Source organism: Paramacrobiotus metropolitanus, unplaced genomic scaffold (assembly GCF_019649055.1).
Source record: "Paramacrobiotus metropolitanus isolate TYO unplaced genomic scaffold, Prichtersi_v1.0 Parri_scaffold0000067, whole genome shotgun sequence".
NCBI lineage: Eukaryota > Metazoa > Tardigrada > Eutardigrada > Parachela > Macrobiotidae > Paramacrobiotus > Paramacrobiotus metropolitanus.
Genome location: NW_026570287.1, coordinates 604,047 through 624,622, shown reverse-complemented (window position 1 = coordinate 624,622; position 20,576 = coordinate 604,047). Strand labels below are relative to the sequence as shown.

The 20,576-nt window shown below is 40.7% G+C and overlaps 6 protein-coding genes across 7 annotated transcripts; 2 read left to right on the top strand and 4 right to left on the bottom strand.

Moving 5' to 3' along the window:
* Nucleotides 1-229: 229 nt before the first annotated feature.
* Nucleotides 230-4,617, top strand: LOC129594312 (uncharacterized). Its single transcript, XM_055490953.1, has 8 exons — nt 230-779; nt 1,459-2,295; nt 2,869-2,919; nt 3,016-3,324; nt 3,402-3,578; nt 3,651-3,767; nt 3,850-4,149; nt 4,247-4,617. Exons 2-8 carry the CDS (start codon nt 1,665-1,667, stop codon nt 4,429-4,431), a joined length of 1,770 nt encoding a protein of 589 aa, XP_055346928.1. The 5' UTR covers nt 230-779; nt 1,459-1,664; the 3' UTR covers nt 4,432-4,617.
* A 99-nt stretch (nt 4,618-4,716) lies between these two features.
* On the bottom strand, nt 4,717-8,687 carry LOC129594313 (uncharacterized). 2 transcript variants are annotated; one of them, XR_008691180.1, is made up of 6 exons: nt 8,460-8,687; nt 8,312-8,339; nt 7,454-8,222; nt 7,008-7,158; nt 6,778-6,828; nt 4,717-5,096 (listed from the first exon to the last, which is right to left on the bottom strand). XR_008691180.1 is itself a non-coding variant. In XM_055490954.1 (4 exons), the coding sequence occupies exons 1-4, from the start codon at nt 7,279-7,281 to the stop codon at nt 4,864-4,866; spliced, it is 504 nt and encodes a 167-aa protein (XP_055346929.1). In that variant the 5' UTR covers nt 7,282-7,380; the 3' UTR covers nt 4,717-4,863. The 2 variants fall into 2 exon arrangements, 1 of the variants encoding a protein (XP_055346929.1); XM_055490954.1 differs by lacking the exons at nt 7,454-8,222; nt 8,312-8,339; nt 8,460-8,687 and adding an exon at nt 7,213-7,380.
* Nucleotides 8,688-9,406: 719 nt separating this feature from the next.
* LOC129594340 (uncharacterized) lies at nt 9,407-11,068 on the bottom strand. The gene is made up of 2 exons (XM_055490990.1): nt 10,892-11,068; nt 9,407-10,463 (listed from the first exon to the last, which is right to left on the bottom strand). The coding sequence occupies exons 1-2, from the start codon at nt 10,952-10,954 to the stop codon at nt 9,615-9,617; spliced, it is 912 nt and encodes a 303-aa protein (XP_055346965.1). The 5' UTR covers nt 10,955-11,068; the 3' UTR covers nt 9,407-9,614.
* Nucleotides 11,069-11,930: 862 nt separating this feature from the next.
* On the top strand, nt 11,931-13,344 carry LOC129594346 (uncharacterized). The gene is made up of 3 exons (XM_055490997.1): nt 11,931-12,312; nt 12,638-12,781; nt 12,928-13,344. The coding sequence occupies exons 1-3, from the start codon at nt 12,084-12,086 to the stop codon at nt 13,191-13,193; spliced, it is 639 nt and encodes a 212-aa protein (XP_055346972.1). The 5' UTR covers nt 11,931-12,083; the 3' UTR covers nt 13,194-13,344.
* A 432-nt stretch (nt 13,345-13,776) lies between these two features.
* LOC129594401 (uncharacterized) lies at nt 13,777-15,448 on the bottom strand. Its single transcript, XM_055491081.1, has 5 exons — nt 15,254-15,448; nt 14,980-15,007; nt 14,870-14,911; nt 14,221-14,425; nt 13,777-14,042 (listed from the first exon to the last, which is right to left on the bottom strand). The coding sequence occupies exons 1-5, from the start codon at nt 15,356-15,358 to the stop codon at nt 14,018-14,020; spliced, it is 405 nt and encodes a 134-aa protein (XP_055347056.1). The 5' UTR covers nt 15,359-15,448; the 3' UTR covers nt 13,777-14,017.
* Nucleotides 15,449-15,597: 149 nt separating this feature from the next.
* Nucleotides 15,598-20,553, bottom strand: LOC129594399 (protein OS-9-like). The gene is made up of 11 exons (XM_055491079.1): nt 20,171-20,553; nt 19,795-19,968; nt 19,548-19,688; nt 19,216-19,317; nt 18,124-18,927; nt 17,923-18,055; nt 17,581-17,843; nt 17,268-17,418; nt 16,896-17,197; nt 16,549-16,738; nt 15,598-16,399 (listed from the first exon to the last, which is right to left on the bottom strand). Exons 1-11 carry the CDS (start codon nt 20,372-20,374, stop codon nt 15,975-15,977), a joined length of 2,889 nt encoding a protein of 962 aa, XP_055347054.1. The 5' UTR covers nt 20,375-20,553; the 3' UTR covers nt 15,598-15,974.
* Nucleotides 20,554-20,576: the final 23 nt, after the last annotated feature.

Here is a 20,576-nt window from a genome sequence, read left to right as displayed (position 1 = left end):
ATCAACCAAATTACCAAACAACATCTCACTGTACAAAGTAACGGCATGTGCGCAACTGGCAAACGTCCAGCATACGCGTTTATCAAATAATTTCACCCATTTTCCGTATCCAAATAGTAAAAGACAGTTGCTGGTAATTCAAACAACCAGTCACCTCGCTCGAAATATACCCCTGAAATACGATTATACGGTTCACTGTTACCGAGGTGCCGCTGCGGTTTGCAGTTGCTTCATTGCGGCTTCGTCCTGCATGGACATAGCAGTCAGTTTCTTCCCTATACGGTCATGCACTTCCAGATACTTGGCGACACAGCGATCCACGCATACTGATTCACCCTTTGTAAGCTCTGAATCTTTAAATTTCAGGGGAAGACACTTCTGGAAGCATCCGTTAGTCATGCGATGGTACATATCAGACATCATCTCGATTTCCAGCTCCGCAACGATGTTCAGTTGCTCCGGAGTCAAGCCCTGCATGCCGGCCATGCTTGCAAATTGTAAGCGGGAGTAATAATTGCAAGGAAGAAGCGATAATAACTAATAATGCAACAAAAGAATGGTGGCGCAATCTCAATCACGAAGCCTGCTCAAACATCCACTTTCGAAGTTAGGATTAACGAGTAGTCACCCCTTTTCGCGGGTTCCAGCGGTCTGTCTCCAGAATAACCATCGAACACACCAAAGAGCAAATCAACCATCTACTGCTTACTGGTCAACAAAAAAACAATAATCTCTGTTCGGAACCGAAAACTAAAAAGTTTCAAAAGGCAAAAATTCTTGTAAGTACGCCACTTACTGTATGCCAGGAGGCGCTTTTGAAAAGCAGTTTGTGGAATTACCAAAACAGCTGCGCATTGGGCAACCCCTGCAGGTTTGGTGTTTTTTCGATTTGTTCAAATTCATACAATCCGTGCGTACCATAGCTTAAAAAATGCAGAAAAAAAAGTTAAGTTTGAAAACGAAAAGTCTATAAGCAAAAAGTTTTGAAAGAAACGTTTGATTTGCGATTTAAGAGAAGCGGTCTATGGCAAAGCGTTCAGCAGAGCGGTCTATGGCAAACCGCCTCGTAGACCTCCATGCTGAACGAAATTCTCTTAAATCGCAAATCAAACGTTTCTTTCAAAACTTTTTGCTTATAGACTTTTCGTTTTCAAACTTAACTTTTTTTTCTGCATTTTTTAAGCTATGGTACGCACGGATTGTATGAATTTGAACAAATCGAAAAAACACCAAACCTGCAGGGGTTGCCCAATGCGCAGCTGTTTTGGTAATTCCACAAACTGCTTTTCAAAAGCGCCTCCTGGCATACAGTAAGTGGCGTACCTTGTAATGCTGCACGGAAAAAAGAAATGTCCTCACAATCAGTAAAAAGTAAAAACTGTACTTACTTGTACGCGACGCCCGAAGGGGAAAGAAACGCTTACAGTGTGCGTTTAGCGCTTCCGCTTACTGTTACAGGTTACTGCACAAAGTTGACAAGTGAAGGGAAAATTAATCAGAAAAAAACCTTTGTCGGGTTATGAAAGCTTTGTGACTTTGTCAACACATTATTAGTTTTGTACCTTTTGCGTCAGAATTTCTGTCATTTCGTCACGAAGTTTTTGAGGTTATGTCCTTTATCACTCAGTTTTATCTGATTCACTTTTTCAATCATCGGCCAACAAATGAGGCGTTTGTATTTTACTTTATCGCGAAGATCCGCAGCAGCTCGTTCAGTCAACTCCCGAAGCAAAGACAAGAGCGATTGCGCACCATCTTGCTCATTCGAAGAGCTGGCCAATCTCATCGATCCTGAGCCAGACCACTCGACGGTGTGGAGGAAAGCTGTTGATAGAGAAAATAAGGTTTTGCTGTTCTATCAGCTGGATCTCGGCGGGGATGAGCCCAAATTTGCCAAGTGTGTCTGCATCAGGCCAGAGTTGTTTCAACTGGGAAAGCACTCCGAAGTCAGACTGGTGCCTTCGGCCTTCCTGGCGGAAAATGACGTTCCGGAAGAGGATGACGTTGTGCAGAAAATTTTGCCCCTGGCTCCTCACATCTCGTCAGTCATGGATGTAGTCAAATTGTTGCAATACGTCGAGCTGTTCCCTCATGTTCCGGACGATGAATGTGTCAGGGAAGAAGTCCAACAGCCAACTGTTGCACAGTCTGATCGTACGGTGGACTTTCCGTGTGATAATGACGCTGCTGTTGTTGGCAGCTTGAACTACGGCGACTGCGAGCCCAGGGATATGGATGATGCGGATTGCGATTATGCTCCTTCTGAAGATAACAGTTCTGCAGATTCGGAAACAAGTATGTCGTGTTTAGGGTTGTTCATGCGTTAGCTTGTTGTTGTATCTGTAATGTTGTTATAGAATCTAGACTACACTAGCTGCAGAGCTAGTAAAGAGCGAAATTTTGCGCAGTTCTGACAAACAACTTTTTGGATGTCGTGTTATTTCTTGAAGCACCCATATCATTTGCCATATGCCGTTATGTTGATGCAGTGTATAAATTGGTATTTTTATATACAGTACTTGTTATTTCTTTCCCGATTAGCCTAATATCGTGTATATAATTTTAAAATTGTGCCTGCAGTGCCTGCACTACTGGTATTACGACTGCGCATATCAGTTATTTCAGTGATGAATATTTAGTGAATTATTTTTACATTAAGTTAAGTGTTAATATTCATGGGGTGGAGTTGTAAAATAAACTGTAAATTCCGTGTGGTTTCGCTAACTGATACTAATTATTAATTATAACGAGAGTATGTACAGCGTTTATGTTTTTTTTTGCCTTCGCTTTCTACTTTACAAGTAGGCTATGCTTTCTTGATCTGTAGGTTGTACTTACTTAAAATTTTAGTAATGCTACTGGTTGCAGACGATGGCGAAAAATCGACTGGTTCAAAACGTCAACCGAAACCAGGGCCAGGTAACCTTGCTATTACGCCAATTAAGTACAAACACACATTCGGAATGGTATTCGCTCATGTTTGTCGGTTAAAGCTGTTTCTTTTGTTACTTGTAGAACTGAATGATTCGCAGATCGCCTATGCTGATTTAGTTAAACAGTACCTAAGACAGCCTGATGGAGGTAAGCAGGAGATTTATCCCGGAGCCGGTATTTATGCCCCCAGACGAATACTTGAAAAAACCCGAACGAGGTACCTTCCCAAAACACAACAACGACGTGTGAAGAGAATGGCTGTTCATATACCGGCTGCCCACTTCGCCATTGATCTCATGGATTCGCTGGGGAAATTTACCAATAAACTGCCTTTTAAGCGAGCAGACATCTGTGAAATTTTTGACAACGAATTTCTTACAAAAATTGCCGGTATGCATGAAAACGAATTGGCTCTTCTCTATTCACGAATGAATTACCGTGTTTATTAACGTGTTCTTTAAATTTAGAATTCGTGAACCTGAATCATGGTGGTGTTGTTAATGGCGAGCGACCACCTCTTGATGCCGCGCGGATCATCAGAGCGATCATGTCTGTATTGCGACACAAGAATTACGTACAGAAAGTAGCAGACAAAATGGCTCAACTCGGGCATCGAAGTCAATATCTCATGAAAAAAGAATTGAGTAAGGTTCTTGCGGTGCTGTGTCCACGTCCCTGATGTATTTGATTTTGGTGAACGTCTGAAATCTTTTCAGATCTGCTGCCACCGCAGGGAAAAAGGGCAAAACAAAGCGGAGATAATCAGTCTCATTCGCTCATTCCTCCCATCGGTGATGCGCAATTGAATCCTCTTCTTCCTTATAACCATCCAGGTATCTTTTTTTTAGTGCGTCATCGAATCCCGTAATAAACGTGTTTGGCATAAATATACATACGTCTGTAATATTATTATAGATTTCCGGCCGTCATACTTGTTTCCACGGCCAGGCTACGTTCCTCTTTGGCTTCTTGGCGATGATCCGCCAGTGTACATTCAGAAAACCGATCTGGAATACTTTTGTAGTGAACAGTCTCATACTGATTATCCAGAAAGTTCCCGATGGATCCGTGCATTGTGTTATAAAATTTTCGATGAACAGACTTTGCTGCACATGTGCTATCTCCATCGGAAACAACAGCTACAACCCGGAGCCGATTCGTCCAAAGTTCTTTTTGCTTCGGTTGTTAGCAAAGGATTTCTAAAAATGCTTGACGGTAAATGATGATGATAGATGGCTCCATCAGCCTTCCTGCTGCTTATTGTTAATGTGGTATCTTTTCTTTACTTTATAGAAATTATTTTTCCTTTCAGAGTTCACAAGAAATTCTGGTCGGCTGCTCGAGGATGTGGGTTTTTTAGCCTTAACAGTGGGCTACTGGTTTAAGGATTACAAGAGAACGGTCCTGAAAAAAGGTCTCCTGACTGATGATCCTTCTTTGGTCAAGGTTACTAAGGCACCTGTAACGCGGCAAGTTCGCAAGAAAAGAAAGAAATAATCTACAGGAACGCGGATTTACTTGTTCTGGATATTATGTATTTATGTTTGTTACGTTATTTGGTTCGACAAGAATCAGTTGCTTCCAATTCATATTGTTCGAAGCGTGTTAGTCGGCATTGTCCCAGTCGGGCTGACGAATTGGACAGAACGAGGCAAATTAAAATTCCTCTACCTGATTTACAAACAGCGCTTCATGCAAATCCCTACGAGTAGTTTATCAATGTGGTTAAGCAGCTAAAGGGGAAGAAAAATGGTCTACCACTCTACAGCAACCGTTGGGGTGGATGTTTCGGCTTATTGACTTACGGAATTCCTGCGACATGGCTTGTATTTCTTTTTGGTTTTACAGCAAAGACTTTTCCGAAGCTATTGCAACATTTAAAGGAACATAAATCCTAAGCAGCGCAGTACAAATTACTGTTGTACGTTATCAGTACAGGGGTCGGTCTTGAGGCCCTTTTTCAGGGTCGGAAGATGGACTTTGTGGTTTCTTTTCAGTACCCGGGCTTCCGATTCTGGAATAATATCCTTGCCATGAGTGATATCCATTCTCATGCAGAACTCCGTCTTCCTTATCCGTGTTATCGTTGTTATTGTTGTTGCTGTTATCATTTCCCCACCATCTCGTTTGCTTATCCAATGCACTTCTCGTTCCTACCGCTCCTGTAGAAGTACTAGTAAACTTAGAAGGCTTCTGCTATACGGTCGTGTACGATTGCGGTTAATACTAAAAATAACCGGCATAAATAAAAATCTCATGCCGGTTACTATTATTCACAATATTATAATATAATATCTATCTTGCACATCGCGCATAAAGATATATACTACAAGTATAGGTCGCGCTAGCGCGCGACCAGTTGTGTTCGAGGTATGGAAGAATGAAAAAAATACAAAATATACTTCGTACAGCAATAAAAATGATTTTGAGAAATATTTCAAATATGAAACCCCAGCGAGGCCAGCTACGAAAATATTTTAACATGGTGAAATGCGGACAGTTTTCAAGTTTTCCGGTAAATTCGACCAGTGTTATAAAACTGTAAAAGCCTCCGCAGTTTTTCTTTTTGTTTGCATTTTTCACGGTTCTTTTTTACGTTTTTAATGTAACTTTATATTGCCGATCTAACGAACTGAAAACTTGAATTTTTTTGTACGACCGATAATATTTAAACGGTGATTAAATGAATGGAGTGGGATCATTAACACGATGCCCACAAAAACCATTCAGCCGACATTTTAGCGCAGAATTAAAGGAAACTTGTGAGAAACAATTAACGGTTGTCCAGGGTGACCTGGCAGGCTGCATCTTTAAATACTAATTGTAAGATTTTCAGCCATTCAGTCAAGCTCTTCAGTATTTATAAAAATAAAATAAATACATATTTATTAGATTTTGAATTTAGTGAAGCTACCTCCAGTATTACAGAGCAACGTAGGTTAGTGAATACCCAAGCTACCACCAGTATCACAGAGCCGCTATGTGAGTGAATACGGTAAACGGGCCGCAGGCTGGCTTTTAGTTTTAGATACCTCGTATTTATAAATAAATTATAAATTAGACAATTTAGACCGTGAGATATTGAGGTACTCAAATTTCTAGATATTTTTAAATTCCGAAATTTGGGAATTTTGGAGGCTCAAAAAATTAGAGGTAACGGCCCCGCTGCGCGGGGCCGAGTCGAAATATTTAGAAATTCTTGAAATGTAAAAGCTTTTGGAGCCGACTTTCGAAAAATTTATAGTTATTTTGAGGTATTCAAACAGATTTAAAAACATCTTAAAGGTTTCAAGGATTAAAAAAAAATTATAAGTTTGATGGGATTGACAATTTTGAATAACTATAGTTTAGGTTGCTAAGTTGCGAAACTTGTATTTGCTCATTCGAGACGTTTCTAGAATTTACTGGAAATTTCTATGAACTTTAAACGCTAAGTACTGAAAGTTTGAAAGGGTTTTTGAAAACGTTCCGGAAACCAAAGTTTTTTTCCAAGCTGCAGGTAGGAAGCTTCAGAAGATGCTGGATTTTATAAAATAATCAAAAGCTTCACAAATGGATTCTCGAATTAGGAGATAATTTCCAAAACTAACAACCTTTAAGTACTAACAACCTTTAAGTACTACAGCTTCTGAAAATTTTTTTAGACCTTCTCCAAAACTTAAGATTTTTTGCAAGATAAAGGTAGGAACGTTTGCGCGATGCTCTATTTTATAAAATCATCAACTTATCGAAAAAACCAATCTTGATTTAGGAGATAATTTCCAAAAAATAAGGACGTAAGGATATATGAATCTATTGACATCTGTATGTTCAAATTATCACTAAACGCAGTCGTTCACTTACCTGTTCCGTTTCCTCTAGCATTCTCAATCATCAGATCAAACTTCTCCAGCACTGAAAACAGATTTGCATTAATAGCTCCTGACTACTGTTGCGTAAAATTTTTCTTATTATTAAACCTGCACATAAACTGTTTAAGCGCTGAATCTCAAAAGTTTTTCAGCTTCTTTTCTGACGGCTCCATAAACCATAAACAAATTAAAAACTGACAAACGTATTATTATTCTTCTTACAATCCTTCAAACCATTGTGTTGTAAGCTTGTTCCGGTGTCATTGGAGTTCGGCTTCGCAGGTTTTGTAAGAGGCGACCCAGCATCCCGTTTAACCGTTAAAGATATACGATCATTATCCACAGCCGATAAAATGGATTTGCAAAACACATTCTAGAAAAGATAACCTTTTAAAATTGGCGTTAGTGTAGCTTGGACGTTGCATACCCGTAAAATAAATAGGGAGAACAAAGCCAGGAAGAAGTTGGTGGTAGAACAGGATATTACGTTAATCATGATTTCTGTGATTTATTGGTTAAAATATACGTGCAAATACGTTGTACAAAATTTGTTGCTTAAATTGCTATCTTGAGAACTTCTAGTAATTTATGACAAACTTGCTTAGTGGAAAACTTGAAGGTGGCTTGGCATACGAAAGCTGAAATTCATAAGTCAGCATAAAACTCACGTGGTAATGAAATCAGCGTTGTCTATTTTATTTGTAATTGTATGAAGTACAAATGTTTAAAAATCATTACTAGTATGAACAGGCTAAATTGGCATAATTGGAAATTTTTTTATTTTTGCCAGAGCGTGATTTTTTCATTTACGCGTTTGGTATTACCAACAGCCAATATTGTACCAATATTATTTTAGTCGTAACAACCACTCGCAGATGTGTACAGATCGTGTACGTTTTACAATCTGTTAGCGCGATTTATAATCTGTTAGATTATAATTCGGTAAACGAGTGATGACCTTTCGTGGCTTTATTTGTGTTGTTTTGCCACTGCGCTTGAAAATTTTGGCGAAGATTTAAAAAACCGAAGATATAAGTAGAACTAGAAAACATAACATTGCACAAAAATACGGTCACAGGCAAACAAAAGCGAAAGCACTATATTTTCATCACAGTCATTGTATGTACTCAACAAAACGCAGTTTTCATTACTCCCGTTATAAAAGCTGTTAGCACTAAACAATGAAGTTTCCGCATCAACTATCATCTCCACCTGGACGAACCGGCAGGAGCTGCAAAACCTGCTGGGCATTTAGAGCCGCAGTAGGAGTACCGGAACCGGCAAGTGGTGGTGGAGCGTCTTGTCGGCCTGGGAAATACGGAGGGGCGTTTAATGGCATCACGTTCGGATACAGCAGCGAAATTATGGAAATTAACTGCTGCGGCGAAAGAGCACGGGTATCATAAGCTATAGGAGACTGTGGGACAGGATTCGCACCTAATCAACATATGACAAAAAGGTTATTGATAATAAAATATTTGCCACAGTGTAAAGAAAAAAAAAATGTCACAAAAAGATATACATACGAATATCCTTATCCGCGGAAGAAATAATCTGCAGTAAATAAATATTTCGAATAAATAAAAACCACTTTTTGGTGCTCTTCCAGTTATCAAACATGCAGTTACACTTTTATTAGCCAGCTAGTTATGTAATTCGCGTTCTTTTACTTACTGCTGTTACGGCGACAAAAAAGAAACCTGACCGCATTTTTAGGACGTCAGAAGTGCTTTGATAAAGCAAAAACGTAAAAAATTAACCAAAAATTTAGTCGTTTAGAATGTATATTGGTCGGCGCTTGACCTTTTGTATTTGCGTCTGGACCACCACAGTCGCAAATGTTCAAAGAGTTTTCACATCTTATAGTCCAGACAAGATTACAATTGCACCTCCGACCCGAAATCTATTTCAGTGCGGGAGTACGTAATGTAAACGCACCACTTGAAATAGCCTGTATCGTTCCTGAATTTTGCTACAGCTTGCCGAAATACATATATAATATGCACTTCTCACCCACTTTTCAGGTTATTGGCGCTCTACTTGTCAGATAAGCGAAACCCAGAGAAAATCAAAGCCTAATGAATAACTCCGTCAAAATATTTGAACTTTCTCCAGTTACCGTAGGAAATGCGTGTATTTGTTTATTCTATTTTAACGCTGTCTACAATAAATTCAACGAGCTACTTGTGCTCATATTACTGCCTCCCAAACGGAAGAATATGTAGCTACCACCCAATATGTAGTCCGCTAATAAGAAACTGAATTGTGCATACATTTACATACATTATACATTATACTGTGCCCGTAGCTGGTTATCCATTAATGATTATTGAAGGACAGCTGGATATTGACACACCATATTAAAACAAATAGAGGACAGAAGAACAGAATAGCGTCTGAATGATTTCCCAGTACTTTATTAGTATGAATGATGTTATGAATTATGAAATGGGGCGTACAAAACAGCGCGCCATATACACAGGAAAAACTCGCTACTTTCGATTATTTAGATTTACTGCACAAATCGGCAAAATGAAACGGCACTGTTACGATGTGAATTCTGACCTTTGTAACATAGTATACGTACAGCAGCTCACATTGTTTGAAACATTTGATTACAGTACTGTAATGCAACATCTTCTCGTCTCTAGACTTCCAGTAAGTAATTTAATATTGACCCACGAAGCGAATTACGGGTATCACATGTGCGATCCAGTTAATGTGCATCACAAAACAAGATATCAGTGCATATACGATTATATTATATGCGCAATGCGTGTAAAGTACTTGTAGTACACAGTAACGAATGCGCGTGAACAATAAAAAATTCTACGAGGATTTCCCGGCATTTCCCCGGCTGCCCATTGATCCCGCTAACATGGACTGTACCAACTGTGCCGCTGCCGCCGACGATCCCGCATTATTAGTACCGGTGGGTGCCGGTGAATCCTGCCGGCCGGCGCCGTATTGCCCGTACATCATTGGTAAAGGTCGTCCTTGGAGCGCGGCCAGAAGCGCCACGGTGGGGTTCATGGGCGCCACCGGCTGCATAGGCAGAATGGAATGCACCAGCGAGTTGGATGACAGGTAGGGCCGGCCGGTTAGAGCCTGCAGCAGCGCCGATATCAACTGCACAGCGGAATTGTTCGGTTTTTTTGTGGTACGTCTCGTTGTAGTTTTCTTCGTCGTCGTTGCTGTAGTAGTGGTAGTAGGCGTGGTTGTGGTGGTAGTCGTCGTTGTTGTTGTTGTTGTAGTGGGCGTGGTTGTTGTCGGCGTGGTTGTCGTTGTTGTAGTTGTGGGCGTCGTGGTTGTTGTTGTTGTGGGTGTGGTCGTGGTAGTCGTTGTTGTTGGAGTGGTCGTCGTAGTGGTTGTCGGCGTGGTAGTTGTGGTGGTGATCGTTGTTGTGGTCGGGGTGGTAGTGGTCGTGGTGGTTGGTGTGGTAGTGGTCGTGGTGGTGGTCGGTGTTGTTGTCGTAGTCGTTGTGGTAGGAGTGGTGGTAGTCGTGGTAGTCGGTGTTGTTATGGTGGTGGTGGTCGGTGTCGTCGGTACCGGGGTCAACTCACGCTTACGTCTGACCAACACCATTCCATCGTCATCCGGTGACCCCATTCCCATTCCTTCTGGCCACTGAAAGGCGCCTTGGGAATTCGAGTCACTGGCTGCTTCCAGATTGGCCGGCTACAAATAAATGAAAACTATTAGAACCACGTCTCCCACTTTTTTTCGGGTTTATCATGAATATACCAATATTTATTGAAACTACTTCTACACACAATTTTGTATATTTATTATACAAAATAATAGTAATCTATAAACACAAATACCGGTACTTACTGTATTACTTGTATAGTATCATGTTTTTAGGATTATAACTACCGATATTAAGACAGATAAATATAAAACCAAGCAAACCTTTAATAAATTATTAAAACGGATGAAGGATGACAGGACAGTAAGGCAGGAAATTATGAAAACATGATGATGAGAAGCACCAATGAGACCAAACAATTACAACTATGTATAACGTGGTAAACATTTCGCATTGTACGTTTCTGAGTGTTCGGATTTCTGATGTCAGAATACGAAATTTCAGACTGGTTTCTTACTTCTGAGGAACTTTTGACGACACATGCAGCCAAGCAGGCCAGTAAATAAATGGCACAGTGCATTGTGATAGTGTACGCAACAGGTACTCGGTATCTATTCAGGAAAAGTGTTAAATGCGAAACTGTTACAACGACCGTCTTGACTAATTTTGAAAATGAAACTCCGAGCGGACTGACGGAAAAGGGTTTTCTTGACTTCCTCTCGCTTTTGAGTTTTGGCCGGTAATCAGCTGGATACTTCAAAATAGCTGCTGACCTTTTTAAAATATTGCTATGCAAATGGCAACCTCAAGCATTTTTAGCCGTATCTGCATAAATTATGACCAGATAAACGGATATAGACTGCAGAGTGCATAGCATTTGCATACGATGACTGTAGAAGACATTGTGCCGACTTCTTCCGATATAAATCATGGTCGGGTGTGTCTCGGAGTCTCCCGACCTGCTGATTCGTAACCTATACCTTTATTTGTATTGCAGTTTTGGGAAAAATTTTTCCAGGGTCAGTAATTACGATAGGAATGCTTTTCTAAACAATATGCGCATAAGCAAATTGCGGTACAAACAACAAATCGAAAGGTCATGAAACAGTAGATGCAAATTAGGTCGAATAAATAGTTAATAAGCAGTCGATGTTGGCATTAAGTCGCCGAAGTATAGGTTCAACTAGCATAATTAAAATTTCAAAATTTCAGATTTCTAATTTTATAAATAAAGCGCGGGTCATTAGCGTGCTTTAAACAGTACTCCTACTACAAGAGTATTGTGCGGTGATACAGAACATATATGCTTATGGTTAGGTACAGTATCTGACGATAATTCGCTGTTTTTAACAATGCTCGCAGCACTCTGGTGACTGTCACGTTTTCATCGAGTGCTTCGCGGATTCACCTACCTTATTGCAAATAAATTTTGTGAATTTTAATGTCCTTCAGAAGGTGCGCTGTAAGCATGAATTTCAAGTAACCTTCCATTTAATTATTCACGAACTTCGTAAGCATGAAGGATATACCCGTTTTTAAAATTCCGAAGGTAATTCTGATGTCAAACTTCACTATTTACGAAACCTAATATCATTCCGCTGCACGCAGGCCTAGTGGTGCCGTGCGTTCCGTTCACCATGACAAGCGATTCCACAATATCTGCTTCAAGTGCCGATTCTGGCACTGCCCGGCAGATGGTGACCTAAGAAATGCGCTGTTTAACTTTTTATTCCACCCTCGTCGCAACCGTTTTGCATTGTTTCCACAAAGCAGAATCAACAGGTGCATCGGCGTTTTTTGATTCCCTCCTGAACAATAATGGCTCAGATTTTACCGCTCAGAGATCGATGTACGAGGAGTTTGCGCAACGTCTGAGAAAACCAGCGGAACCATCTTCAGGACCTCCCCCAAAACCGCCTGTAATTCCAGATTCATTTGGCAAGTACCAACAAGATGGTTACTAATTGTCAATAATCAAGATACCTATATATTTTGAGCTCAATTTAGCATATTTTTATTATGCAAATATTCTGATAGAAGTGCCGTGTCTGTGTGCCGTATCTGTGCCGGTGCAATGGAATCCGTAATAAGCGAGTGCGTATAACTAACTGTGATGCAAAATTAACGTAAAGGTCACGCGTACAGGTAATCTCACTGATCGCGCTACGTGCCCACATTGCAATTTACGCATAAAACATATGGTTAAAACACTTCACCTAATTAACCAAGGGATAATCTAGCTTTTAAATTTCATGAATTTCAGTTCTCTCGGCAGCCAGCAGTGTAGTACCGCAAGAAAATAGTACCGACCACGGATCGAGAGCCACCCCGGAGCCTTCACAATTAGCACTCGACCAAAAAGGAAATAAAGATGGTGGTGGATACGGTTACTATCAACCATCCGCGGGTCAGTGATTATTTAAGCATTTTACCAATAATGGCGAAGTTTGAAAAAAATAAGCATGCAATACATAGTACCTACTATTATTATTATAAGCATTTGCACTTCCAAACTTTTTATGTTATTTTATTTTTGGAGTTTTTTTGTTACAGGGTATGATGTAGCAGCTTACTCTGTCTTGCTATCCATGCTCAACGGCCGACCGAATCCGCCGGCAACAACAGCACGACCAGGTCGTTATCCCAATGGAAATATCCCGCGGCCACCAGATCCACCCAGCCGCCCAGCAGCATCTCGTCCGAACACTTCCCGACAGAAAGTTCCCGCTACAACTTTGGCGATGCTCTTGTCGCTTATTCGACCAGTCTACGGTTATGGAGGATATGGTGGTTACTATCCATATAACAACGGCGACTAATTTATTGCAGTAAATATACACGTAACTGGTCTCATGATTTCATGGTCTGATTTTAGCGGTAGCTTTTATGGATTTGGATGCGCCAGTTTATGCACACTGGGTTGATCGTGAACTGATAAAGTGACTGCTTACGCATAAATTACAATCGTAAGTTCGTGCAAAGCGTTAGGTGCACTAGCATAAAAAGTACAGAACATCTATCGTGAGAGTAGACAATTTTCGTTCCAATTAAGATCGAATATAACCGGTGAAAGAATTGTTTTGTTAATCATCAGTACATGCACTAATATATTAAACGTCATCTATAGATAAACGAGACTGAAAACAAGCAGAATGATACAAGCAAATTAGTATTTGCAGTAAACTGGAAAATCCTTTTACAACAAAATACATATACGCGTCCCGGTTTTGCACCTCTTGTCGGTATCCCATGCAATCGTAACCATAGAAGTATACATATATACTGTATACTATAATTTTAATACTCGTATGCTATATACTGTGTATACGCGCCGCCAATACGGACGCTGTTTGCCAATCGAAATGCATTTGGCAATAACGTCTTCAAGTTTGTTTATCAATAAATGCCTCATCGCTAGAAATCCTAATTTACTACGATCCATTTTTAATTCCAGAAACAATCTTGCTAGAAAGGCAAAAACTATACCAATTATCTGTTAAAATAAACATGTAGGTGGCCTGTTAGGCACGCACAAGCCACTATCGAGGGGAAACATTCAGGTGCAGCAATATAAAAAATCTGGTAATCCGCGCTGATTGATTGAGACTTTGTATATTTCCGCGACGCTCTTTGAATTGATCATTCAATCTCCACCGAACTCCACCGAGCTAAAACGGGTTATCACATAAACGCGGGATCCGAGAAAAAATCCATCACGTAGAGCATTCAGGAATATTAAAGAACGACGATAAAGCTCATGCAGAGGAAAAAGCGTGCATGGCACACGCAAGCAGTTATTTTATTTGTGCTAGATAAAAGTTTTAGAGCTCTTCATCTGCCACATACTCGCTATCGACCCCGGTATCATAAGATGGCAGCGGTGGATTGAACATAGGCGCGAGAAATGGAATCAGCTGCGGATTGAGCGTCTGCGCTGTTCCCCCTCCTGATGAACCGGAAGACGATGGCTTCCCATCATCGTTACTTCCCATGAAACCATCAGGGTCGTTCATGCGGACGGATGCCGGTGGAATAAGTGCTGCGGCTGCCACTGCAACCGACAATTTAGTTGTAGCATAGTACTCGTAAATGTCTGAAGGTGAATACTACATGAAGTACTCGTATATAATATGCGCCTTCGGAGTCTGTTAATAGATATAGCAGATCTTCAATAATACTATGGCTCTGGTTATTCTATACGCGAACACAGTTTAGTATGCCAGAAAATAAGAACTGCGAAGTAAGCACAAGGAAGCTGTGATTTAATTCTTTAAACGGGAATCAGTGAGCGTCATTTACAACTATAATCAACTTATGATAATTAAGGTCATGCATTTGAATCGACAAACGTTGGAATGTATTAGTTTCGGTCATTAGAACTGGTTACTGCTAAGATTTTTATTTGCCGCTGAACCTGCATTACCAACCAAAAACGCTATTGGACAACATGCATGGCGAAAAACTGATCTCATTCAAACAACGATCTGTTTCTCACCTCCCCATGTTCCCTTGATTTCTGATGCTATGTTTTGCAAAGCTGCAAAGAAACGTCAGCTGTAGATAATGCATTTTCAACCATTTCAAGCAATGTGGCAAAAGTATTACCGGTTAAGTCGCCGTCTCCATAAGCTGGCTGCACATAGCTCGTAGAAGGGGGAAAACAATTAGGATGCGCACAGGACAGTACTTACGTATGTATGTTCGCTATGTTCTCTATTCTATCCTGTTTTTTTCGCTAGATAACTATTCGAAGACTATGGTACTTATTAAATGCTGCAGTGTTGTACACATTCAAAGAATGCGATATTATTACAGTAAAAATACTACAGTTCTAGTAGGCTGCTCTACAATATTATTAGGAAGCAGAAATTTACCTTACCAGTTCACACGACAGGCAAATGAGCGAAACAATAAAGCATAAAAGCGCCAAATTTCTTTGACACCCCTTCGGCCAGCCGTTGTCTAATGGCAGTTTTCCGGTCATTTTAGATGGTCAAGCCGTCAAGGTCAAAACTGAATACAGTTCGGAAAACAACAAGTCTTTGAAAATTCTCGTTGAAAGTCAGCGTTGTTGGTTCCGTTTAACCGCATGACAAAGTTATTAATAATCGCTTCTGCGCATAAAGCACCATTGAGAATTGCTTTGTGCGAGAAATTTAAAATGCGAAAATTGTCATCGCATTATTGTTATTAATGGTCTGATGCATGACTCTGGAGCATCATATTGGGCCTTGGCCATGACGTTTTATTCATTCCAGCAATCGGACGGACTGCTAATGCCTTACAAGGCCAAAATTTCAACAGAACAAAAGTACTATGTATGTAGAATTGTTCGTTATATTTACCATGAACATAATTTTCCAAAACCAAGGGCAATACAATACAATTTCGAACAGTTCCCAATGATCACAAAACCGATGAACGATTACGGACATGCCCATCAGAGTACAGTACTGATAACTTTATAACAATGAGTCAATCGTCTAAAAAAACTGGCAAAGATTTTAAAAACATGCACCGTTTTCAAAAGATTACTCGTGGCTATCACAAAGGCTTTATGGAATACCTGTTCAAATTAAGCGAATTTCCAACGGGGTTAATTAATCCTCATCGTCATCGAGGCTATAGTTTTCCTCTAGCTCATTCACCGAGAACTGCTGCTGAAACACCCCTTGTAACTGCGCCGCAAACGCACCCGCCAGACTCTTTTTAATATGCTCCAACTGGTGCATGTCGATATCTCCCATTCCGGCCATCCGATCACCACCAGTCACCAGTTTAATCTCAATGGGTCCACCGCCCATCGACTGCAGCTTTTCCCGAATCAGGTCCTCAATCTCACGGATTTTCCGATTAGTCGGGTTCATATCCGCAATAATATCACCAAATTTAACGGCTTTGGATTTTGGTTGTGTGCCTTTACCGGTGATGGTCCGACCGAAAGGAAGGAATGGGGAATCTTGTTTCTTAGCCGATACTGGCTGCTTGACTTTCACTTGATCCTTCACATTTTCAGCATGCACCGCTATAATACCCCACATATTTATGTACTTTACTCAGGTCAAGGAGGCACCGTAAAAACTCAAATTTACAGTTTTCAGCTGCTTCCCTCACTACAATTATCAACAGTATGTTTATCCAACTTCGGCGTACATAAAGCAGCCTATTACTTACCGTTGGCTTTCTCGATAGTCTTGGCATATTGCTTCAACCACGTTTCGAAATCGGCTCCAGCCTCCAGTTTTTGTCGAGCTTCCCGGATTTCTGTTAAACTTTTTTCCGTTTTCTCGTACTTGCCCAACGACGCAATCATGGTTTCCACTCGCTCTAGCAATTTCTCTCTGATGCTTGGGCGTATATTTTTCTACAATAATGATAACGAATGATTGTATTGTAATACTGCATTAAAATTAAATACCAAATATATTTACAGAATTTTTGGATAAAGATCTTGAATTAAAAATAAATGGCCTGTATAACAAAATGAGACAACGTAAGTGGAGTATATTACCCAACCATACCGTGGGATCCTTTAATAACTCCGCAACGTATTTCATTATCACACGGGCCTTCCGCAACGCAGCTCGTTTCTCCTCAGAGTTGACTGAGCGATCTTTCGATGCGAGAATAGCAGTTTTCTCCATTCCCTTCCAGATTAGTAGAGATACGCTTTTTTCATCACTGCTCATCTCATCCTCGGCATCATCGAGATCCTGCACTGCTTCTACCACTTGATCAGAGTCTGCGTATATTTTTTCTGGTGTAATGTCCCCAGCTGGACTCCCCTTTGCCATCTGCACAGCTTTCTTTGCCCACTTTTCCGCTGAAAAATCAAGAAAATGAACATGAACTGAATAATCTGATTTTAAAAGCAGTTCAGATTTTTGGCGTACCATATGCGACATCGTCCTTCAGTGTGGCTGCCTTTTCCTGGGGAGTGGAATCATCGAGTGGTGCGGCAGCAAACCAGTGGTTCAGCGATGCCAACAGCAGTCGAATAAACTGGTTTAACTTGTGCTTAAAGAGTTTCCTCGCTTCTGTATTCTGAAAACATAATGCCACTTGGATGAATGTACGGTAAAATAAAGCAGACAAAATGAAGCAAAAGAAATCCTGACGATGCTAACACAGACATCCTGATACAAATCAGGTAATCCAATCGTAACTAGTAATGGTATCACAACACAAATCGCGATATGATTCTACCTTATCCATGGAACGCTTAACCGCCACCAGTTCATCCTCAAAACTTTCCATGAGCGTATACACATCCTCCGGCTGAACTGGATACAACATGTGAGCTTCCATCATGCGCTCACTAATATCGACCAGTGCCTCAAACAAAGTTTCCTCAGCCGGTAAAAGTGGAGCGAGAGCAAAAAAGTCCAGCTTTTTGATAGCTTCTGCTAACTTCATTCCATCGCCTAACATTTCTTCAGTGATTTCAATATCATCCGGTAGCGACTCTTCTGCCAAGAAACCATAGCAGTAGATAGATAAATGTTCCGAAGAGTCTGCTAAGTGTTATATCGGATTATCATTTATTACCATCCGATTCCGATTCCTTCGCTTCCACAATTTCTTCTGCCTCATTTTCTGCAACAAATATTTTCATCATGGAATGCAGCAACCGGAACACTTCTTCATAGGAATCTTGGAAAACCGCACGGACGTTAGGGCTCTGCCGAATGAAAACTAAATAACTATCAGCACGACGAGCTTTCTGACAGGTTATCACCGTTTACATACCGACACAAACAATTCCACCATTTCGGCATATTCATCCAAACACGACCTAATAGCTTCTTTCCTAATACTCTCATCTTCAACTGCAAATCCTTTAGACATTTTCAGAATCCGTGCGAATTTCTGCAGTATCAGATCCTCGTCTTCCGACAACTTTCCCAAGTTCTTAAAGTCTATTCGCAAGAGCGCCTTGGCAATATCTTCCCGTTCCACCCAATCCAAACCCCGGAATATGGCACGAATTTTGGCCTGCTCGATGAAGCTTACGGGCGCACCAGTATTCGGTGATTTGGCTGCATTCTCCACTTCCGCATGGAGGTCTTCTTCTTCTTCGTCGCTTTCGTCCGCCGTTAGCGGCTTTCCTGTTGCAGAGCTCTGCTTGGCACGCATACTGGCGTCTTTTTCAATGAAGAATTTTGAATTTTTGAACAACTTGTAATCCATTTTTTCGCTGGCCTGCCGTAACTCATTTTGAATACCCGCTTCGCTGTCCGATTCACCGGGGACGATTTTAATGTCGGTCATTTCCGATTCCGGAACAGGTGAAGCCGCTTCGTTCAGTAAATTTTCCACGAGATCTTTTCCCATGATTACAAGGGGGTCACTGGATTTCTTCGTCTTTTTCTTGTCAGATTTGGGAACGTTGACTGGATTACAGGTAATTTCGCCAATGACAGGTTCCTCTTTCTTGAAATACGGAATGGAGCAAAGACGGCGAGAGAATATGTTGACCTCGTACATGCAAGACTGCGGCTCGGTCACGGACTCAATGTAATCGGTAGGCCATTTGTGAGTGTCACAGAAAAACTAAAATATTAAAGTCACTATGCGTATCAACCAATTCCAACATTCAACAAAAATTTTTACAGTAACCTCTAACTACGAAGTTTAGTTTTACTAATATTCACAGATAAATGGGTAACCATAATCAGTCACCTTTCAGTCAGCGCTGCTACAAATACAGTATTACTCGTAAATTGTTAAACAGGTTGCGCCTTGATCGGCTGCGAAGGCATGACAGGAAAAGAAAAGCAGAGTATACGAAAATGACAAAACTCTTTGAAAAAAACCGAACCAACAAAAACCAGTGCTTACCTTCACGCGAGTTTCGCGTCGTTGATTGGTCAGATCACATTCTGTTCCATTGACAAAATACTGCATATGGTATCGATCTTGTGGCTTCTTTTTCAACGCATCCTGCAACACAGAAACAACCACTTTAACCTTTAACAAATGGCTACCTGCTACCACGACATAAAATGGCAAAATGGCTAATAATGTTTCAAAACCTGACGATTGAAAAAGCAACATAGCACACGAATGCGACTCAATACATCAGAAATCAGTAAGCATTAATGCAATGCAAAATCCGGTAAAATTGATGAAACTGCTCGTGAATACAAAAAAAGTGAAGATACCGTACATACCTTCGACACACCCGACCAATCTTGAGAATGCGAATATTTTCCCAACTCGATAATTGGAGGCACCTTTACTCCGTTCTCACGATGGAATTGTACAATATTTTTCCCATAACAAAATTCGTAATGCCACCAGCCTGACGTCACCTGAAAACGAAACATGCGCACATTTCGAAAAAGCAACTCACAAAGCAAAAGAATCGATCGGATTACAAACGCCTTAGTTTGTTTGATGCGCTATTTGGAGTCGTACCAATTGTATGCATTGCCGATTGCTTTCCACGGGAATAAGGATCTCTTCAATATGGGATGTGGTGAGGTTGATTAATTTATCCTTCTCGTCCACTCGCGCCGGAATGGAAGGGATGGAACAGCGAAATGGCCTGCCTTTGCGATTGAGCATCGTCACATAGCTGCCAGCCGCCTCCTGTTGGGAATGCAAATCATGAAGGAAAATCCGACGGTGAATCTATTGGCTATTTATTTTTGTAGCCGTCTTTAGATTCATTGCTCTGTTGTATGAAAACTACTGTAGAAGATAAGGAGCATGCAGTCAGCAGTCCACACGCCAGGCTGCTGTACGACAGTAGGTTCTACTTGTTAATGATAAACATAAAACACCTACGAACCTCGATTGCTTCATTCTGTGGTTCCACACGTTTCTTACTAATAACAATGTTATACACTCCATTGTCACCAAATGATCCGATTCCATAGGGAGAAGCTGCATGTACAGGAACGAGAATTCCTTGGAGTAGTGCTTGAAGGATAACAACAACAGAGAACGCGAATGTACGCTCCGATAAACTCCGCCGCGACCAACGCAGCCCCATTTTCAGATGTACTCACGAATAAAATTCCCTCAAAACGCCATACGCACACATGCACAAACGTAAAACAGAAAATTTAAGGAAAACAAAACAAGTTGTAAAACTAAATACAAGTAAAGCCAAGTTTGTGTGGAATTTTCATTTTCTACAAAATTTGCTATTGCAGAAGTTTTTTGTGGCCAAATCAAAGCAGCGCACGTCAAGC